The sequence below is a fragment of the Elaeis guineensis genome, chromosome 13 (genome assembly GCF_000442705.2).
Source record: "Elaeis guineensis isolate ETL-2024a chromosome 13, EG11, whole genome shotgun sequence".
Classification (NCBI taxonomy): Eukaryota; Viridiplantae; Streptophyta; class Magnoliopsida; order Arecales; family Arecaceae; genus Elaeis; species Elaeis guineensis.
Window position 1 is genome coordinate 19396629 of NC_026005.2, and position 7380 is coordinate 19404008.

The window sequence follows — 7380 nt, forward strand, 5'->3', positions numbered from 1 at the left end:
CCAAGACCACTTCCATGGCTTCATATTTCCTCTAAAATACTCAAAAAATTTTGCTGCTGAAAAGGACTGCTCCCGGCGTCCAAGTAACTGATACTGAAATGCTACGAAGATTGAGTTTCCAGAGCCTCATGTTTAGTCTAAAATACTAAAATTTTGTTGTTGAAAAGGATTGCTCCCAACGTGTAAGTAATCCGGCACCCAACGAAATGACAACAACCCGATGCGGCTATCACCATCCTACCACCTTTCCCCTCTCCCTCCCCCCTTCACCAACCCCACCCCCCCTTCTCTCTCTCTCTCTCTCTCTCCTGAAATCGCGTTACGTCGACAGCTCCCGGACCATCCCTGCCACCATAAGCCCAAGTATGAGCTCAAAGCTTATACACTGGATACTTAGAATGTCTCTACAAACAACTCTATCATAGAGATAGAGAGTAGAAACAGGGGAGCAAAGATGGCGAAGTTCTCCGAGCAGTTTGAGGCCCAGCTTGTTCCAGAGTGGAAGGGCGCTTTTGTTGACTACCCCCAGCTGAAAAAGGACCTCAAGAGGATGCAAGTCCTTGGTGCCTGCCAAGGTCCCACAAACAAGCCACCACAAACTCCTTTAGCCCATAGGCTCCTCTCTCCCTTTTTTGGTTCATGTGGACACAAGCATCGTGAAGTCATGCAGGCATATCTTACTACTGCCCTTTTTATTCTACTCTCACATTTATCTTGTTAGGTGTTATTACATGTAGTCTTGGTCGATGAACTATACAGTATCCACATGAAGATGTCTTTGTGAACTCTATTTTCTTCATCTTCTCTGTTTTGGTTAAGTCATTAATGGTCTATTGCGTAGTTGTAATGCTACTCTTTTCCAAGATGTGTGCGCTACTCGAGTGAGGATGCTTCTCCTCATGTATCCTTCAACACAAGGACATGGGAGCCATACTCTCTGCCTCTTCTTTCTTTTTGTTATGTGGCACAAAGTTTATAAAACATGTATGTACTTACCACCATGTGTCATCCCTCTTGACACCACAAGATTCTTACTTAGGTTTCAACCCAAATGACGAGAGGTTGATATGTTTGTTGGGTAATGACTATTCTTTTCAAGATAATTTACTCTGTTTTGACATACTTTAATGTTAATATAGGTACATAAGAAGCTCACAAGCTCGGCGAGCAGGGGGTGTTATATGAGACCGAGCTTCTGGATCAATTTGCGGGCACTGATACAGTAAGAGATTTCTTTGCTAGGCTTGATAGTCAGCTCAACAAGGTGAACCAATTCTACAAGCAGAAGGAGAAGGAGTTTGTAGAGAGACGGGAGTCTCTAAACAAGCAAACGGTGATCTTCCTTGAGCTTAAGGCTGCCCCCAGACAGCAGCCTGAGAGGGGCTTACTGGGTAATCATTCAAAGGAGGATCCATCCATATCTTGCTCAATTGCACCTGGTGAGAAAATGAACTTTTTGCTTCGTGTGTGTGTGTGTGTGTGTGTGTGTGTTTCACTGGTAAAGAAGAAATTTGGTTGTTGGAGGGAAGAGAACACATGTTTAGATGCATAACAAAAGCACGTCACTTGATCAACTACCTTAACTAGCTCTCACCACTGGATGAGCATTGCATTGTTCATGACCGTCCACAGTGATCTTTAGATTTTGGTGAACATAGATGGTAAGCATTTGTCAGAGAGTTCATCAGTTCAGTGCATGGCATTGACACTGAAAAAGGTCAGAAATGGTGTGTACCTAGTGAATGAAGATTATAGCATACTGGCTTAATATAGATATTTTTCAAATTAAACAGTTGAAAAGGGTATTTATCCTTGTACTTGGATGTTTTGGTAGTTTTATCTTATAGGGAAGCGAATTTGTTTGTCTCATTTCTTTTTTTCTGACATGAAGATGCTATCATCATTATTATTTTTTGGTTGACTATATAAAACATCCGATCATTGAACATAAAGTGAGAGCAAAATTTGCATAAACTTAAATGTTCTTATCTACTTATATTGTTCAAGAGTTTATGTTCTAGCATAATGAAAATAATATTTCCTGCATTCCCACCCATCATCCTCATTCTCAGCTAACAAATATATATATATATATACACACACATGTATATACATACATACATATATATACACATGTATATACATATATACATATATATACACATGTATATACATACATATATCTATACATCTATATACATACATATATATATATACATCTATCTATCTATCTATCTATCTATCTATCTATCTATATATATATATATATATATCTGCGTATGTATTTACATATATCCATACATGTATGTATGTATGTATGTATATATATGTATATATATATATATATATATATATATATATATATATATATATCTGCTTTTGTTCTTTCTTTGTCCTAGTGTTCATTAAAAGGTCATCTTCTCTTTGTTGATGATAGAGGAAGAGTCCATCAAGGATCAAGACCAACCCCAAGAGATCTCAACTGGTGAACTTGAGAAGTGTGAGGTCCAGATCCCTGTTTCTCCTCAGAGACCAGATGACTCAGGGACGCTGGATAAGGCCAGGAGAGAGGAAGGGAAGCTTAGGAGCCTCTCTGGTAATGTAATTGACTTCCAGGGAAAGAACTTAAAGATCAACATACCCCTGACCACACCTTCAAGGACCATCTGTGCCATTGGTGACTTAGTTAGCCAGTCAAAAAAGGGTGGTCCAGAAGGTGGCAAGCTCAACATCAGCAAGACTAAGCTTCACGATGCAGAGAATATGATCAGAGATGCCTTCATTGAGCTCTACAAAGGGTTGGGGTATCTCAGAACCTATCGGTGAGAAGATGTTCATTTTTCTTATTTTGAGCATAGATTTTAATATTGTAAATAGAGAAAGAGCAGAAAAACTGAACGAATTCGAGCAGCAGAATTGAAAGAATTCATTCTGTTATTTTATTTGAATGAAGAATTCATACCATTATTGACTTGTTTTAAACATTGATTACCATCTAATGCTGAGCATTTTTTTCCCAGAAATCTGAACATGCAGGCTTTTGTAAAGGTTTTGAAGAAGTTTGACAAGGTATAGGTCATTTCAGCTAATACTTCGAGACAGATCAATCTTATAGTTATCCATAAATAAAGATTGAAGGCATTTTAATGATTATTTATGCTTCAGGTGACAGGAAAACAAGTCCTCCCCTTATATTTCAAAGTGGTAGAAAGTTCATATTTCAACATCTCAGACAAGGTTAGTTTCTCTCTCTATCTTTTTGTGCGTTTATATTTTTATGCATATGTGCATACATATATGCTTAAAAGATTAACAACAAATTCCCTTCTGAGTTGTATATATCTTGTCTAGATAGAAGCATTAAAGGAATAACCAATGTTCTAACTATTGCTTCTCGATGATAGGCAATTAAGTTAATGGATGAGGTGGAGGAAATCTTCATCAAAAACTTTGCAGAAGATGATAAGCAGAAGGCCATGAAGTTCCTCAAGCCCCATCAGCATAAAGAATCGCATGCTGTCACCTTCTTCATTGGTATTTTCGAGTTCCTCAACATAAGCATTTGAATCAGTTACGAAAACAGATGAAATTATTTTCTAATGGTCACATATTTATCTAAATTAGGCCCTTTCATGGGATGCTTCATTGCACTGTTCATTGGATATTGTATCATGGCACATAAAGCAGGGATGTACACTGGACAATCAGATTCTATTTACATGGACACTGTCTACCCTGTCCTTAGGTAAGTACTAAACTAGTACTCAAATCAAACTTTGAGTATTAGCGATGATCATCTCAGACAACATGCTGCTGACATTAGATTTTTTTTTTTTTGATTGTAGCATGTTTACCCTCCTGTTCCTACACTTGTTTCTGTATGGGTGTGACATCTTCATGTGGAGAAAGACAGGCATTAATTATAGCTTTATATTTGAATTCGCCCCTACCAAGGAGCTCAAGTGCAGGGATGTGTTCTTGATATGTACTACGTCCATGACTATAGTGGTGGGAGTCATGCTTGCCCACTTGAGCCTCACTGCAAAAGGGTATTCTTCCACCAAAATCCAAGCAATCCCTGGCATTTTACTTCTGGTAATCTTATCTTCCTTCTCATGTAATCTATGGTTTTTATACCTCAACTTTAGCTTTGATTGCAACCTCCCATGTGGATGGTTGCAATAGTTGTCTGCTAATACAAGTGGAGTGCTCTTTGGGGTTCTCCATTATCAATGAGATAAACATCACTAGAATCTAGAATGCTTTTGATGGGCTAGATAAATATGACATATTTTTGCCATCTCATGGAAATATTTTGGCATAACAAGGATTCCCATCTAATGTGATCCAGATGTTCTTGGTGGTGCTCATGTGCCCTTTCAACATTGTCTACCGATCGAGTCGCTTTCACTTCCTTAAAGTTATCAGGAACATCATCTTTTCACCACTGTACAAGGTAAACCACTTGGTGATCGGTAATTGATTGAATCAAACTTTTCTAACATGACTAGTTGCTAATTTACGAACATTTTTTCTGCAGGTAGTCATGGTAGACTTCTTCATGGCTGATCAACTTTGCAGCCAGGTATGTCTTTCTTATATTAAATTTCTACAGAAAGTTAGGTTAACCAACGTGGATGCATTTTATTTAATTCTCCTCTAAGAATTCATCCAAGATCAGGTTCAAAAAGATTTGTTTTATTTATGACCTAATTTTTCAGCATGGTTCACGTAAACAAAGCCTATGATTGAAGTTGTATAAGATTTTTAGGTTATAACTACAGAGGAAGCCTCTTCATGTAATCATGCTTATAACTTCAAGATTCGGTATTAAAAAAAGTGCTGCCTCTGATTCAAAATTGAGTTTAGAAAACATTTCCATTTGAAAGATGATATATCTTATTCTAAATAAGAAATGAATTAAAATCTTCTTTTCATGAAAACAGGTTCCAATGCTTAGGAGTCTGGAGTATGTGGCTTGCTACTACATAACTGGCAGCTATAAAACTGAAGACTATGGGCTTTGCATGAGAACCAAACATTACAGAGACTTGGCTTATGCAGTGTCCTTCCTTCCTTACTACTGGAGAGCCATGCAGGTTCAACACACAAACCCTACTTATTATTTGAGCACAAATCATATCTGCTTTTCTTACGATAATAATATATAGAATGAGCATTTTCTCATGAAGTGCTTGGACAATGCTTTACATCTGGATTTGGCAGTGTGCACGAAGATGGTTTGATGAAGGGCAGACAAAACAGCTCATTAACTTGGGAAAGTATGTTGCTGCAATGCTTGCAGCTGGTGCCAGAGTAGCATATGAGAAGGAGAAGACCATTGGGCGGCTCTCCCTCGTTGTTGTTATATCCAGCATTGCAACTGTGTATCAGTTATACTGGGATTTTGTCGAGGATTGGGGCTTGCTCCAATTCAATTCAAAAAACCCATGGCTTAGGAATGAATTGATGCTCCGTCGGAAGTTCATATACTTCTTGTCAATGGTTTGTTCCTGCCTCCCTCTTCATCTTTTTTATAAACGCCATTAGTATAAAGTATTTATAGATCTTACTCTTGCATAAAGGAGGACAGAGTCTAAAATGTACATGAAATGAAACAATTTGCCAATGGCCTTCATAAAAAGGCTCCAACATAATTTTTCATTAGTTTATTTTTTATCCTTGTTATGTTTGTGTAATTTTTGTTTTATCTTGTAGGGTGTGAACTGTGTCTTAAGGCTTGCTTGGATACAAACTGTTCTCCACTCCAATTTTGGGAGTTTGGATTATAGAGTAACCTCATTCTTATTAGGAGCTCTTGAGGTGATTCGGCGGGGGCAATGGAATTTCTACAGGTATATGGTTACCCATGCAAATATTAGTTTCACGCATCTAATTGAAATTATCTTGGTACATTTAGAAGCATAAGTAGCTCCGCACTTCTAATTTAAAAGAGTAAATTTGGCAGGGGTTCATTTGAGACTCGAGTATTTTCTTGTATTTTGTTATATAACCCTTATGATCAGTTTCTTATCTCATAATGACAGCATATAACTCCACCTTGTACTGCTTTTTACATTCTTTGCTGTTTCTTTTTTCCGTCTGCCCCTGTCATGGATCATTGTTGTCTCGGATGAGCATGATAAAGCTTAATGTGCCTTAGAACAAGCCCAACTTGTTCTCATTTTCCATTGGCTTAAAATATTAGATTTCGCCCACATGAAATGGTCGAGGTTGCAAGTCTTTCTGTTCCATCAAAAATATCTCAATTTGCTATAAAATAGAAGTGCATCATTACCTCTAACAAGAAGCTACGATATTTCAGGTTGGAGAACGAGCATCTAAACAATGCCGGAAAGTTTAGGGCCGTCAAGACAGTTCCACTGTCTTTTCATGAAGTGGACCAGGACTGGTCGGCCGATGACTGATGAGCCTTCAACATTAGATGGCTGAGGAACGGGCTGCAAGGGATGGTGGGGGAGGTTTCCTCTTCCTATAATTGGCAATTTCTTGGATCAGAGAAGCACAATGTAATCCCATTGATGTTAGAAAGTACACATACTTGTACATGATGATTAATTCTTGATGCTACCAATGAAAGAAACATCATATAGCCATGTTCTATGTTTTTCTCTCAAGATTGAAGTGACAATGAAATCTTTGAATTCTACAATGAAATAGGTGCAATCCTTTAGCCTAATGACAGTTTTCAAAATAGATGCCATCAACGGATAGGCCTGAAGTGCAATCCTTTAGCCTGACGACAGTTTTCATGTCCCTAAAGCCAACAAAACAGAGGCCTGTGATTATAAAATGGAACAAGTCTTAGATGAATGGTAGTGCTTGAAAACTCTCACTTTAAAAAACAAACAGTCCAGGCTGATGCAGATAAAGATCGAATGCTTTATGCCGCGAACTGCACCAGCTTTTTAGTTGCAAGAGGATTCGCCGATTATGCTTCTCTAATTTTTCCTGGACAGAACCGAACCACATCCTGTGAGATGTGCCCACTTGCCTAAACTCATCAAAATGAATAATCTTCAACTAAAGATATTTGGTACACGGAAAAGGGAATATCCAAAATTATATTAGAAATCAAGTATAAAACATTTTTTTACCTGTATGCGTGATCTCAAACTATTCTATAAATGTAAAATTGACGTTCACATTTGACTACAATTTGTCATCCCCCTGTCTTTGCTATGAGTCTGCAGCTTTTAATCTGCAAGTATTGCATAAACTAGACAGTGGTCACATGTAAATCCAAACTTCTCAATTTTTGAAATTAGGAAGGGGACAAGGAGACCTCCTTCCTGTTTGAAGGACGCGAGCAATAATGTTCAGTTTGCTAAGATGGGATAACAGAGTAAGATTCATTAG

At 37.9% G+C, this 7380-nt stretch overlaps 1 protein-coding gene across 1 annotated transcript; it reads left to right on the forward strand.

Annotated features, from left to right (window-relative positions):
• The first annotated feature begins 385 nt into the window (after positions 1 to 385).
• LOC105056312 (phosphate transporter PHO1-3) lies at positions 386 to 6617 on the forward strand. Its single transcript, XM_010938468.4, is given in 15 exon segments — positions 386 to 670; positions 1140 to 1173; positions 1176 to 1439; positions 2438 to 2822; positions 3021 to 3069; positions 3166 to 3237; positions 3405 to 3534; positions 3625 to 3745; positions 3846 to 4095; positions 4352 to 4456; positions 4541 to 4585; positions 4947 to 5099; positions 5227 to 5505; positions 5719 to 5855; positions 6326 to 6617. Coding segments are annotated over 15 exon segments (2343 nt in total). The 5' UTR covers positions 386 to 454; the 3' UTR covers positions 6429 to 6617.
• The last annotated feature ends 763 nt before the right edge of the window (positions 6618 to 7380 follow it).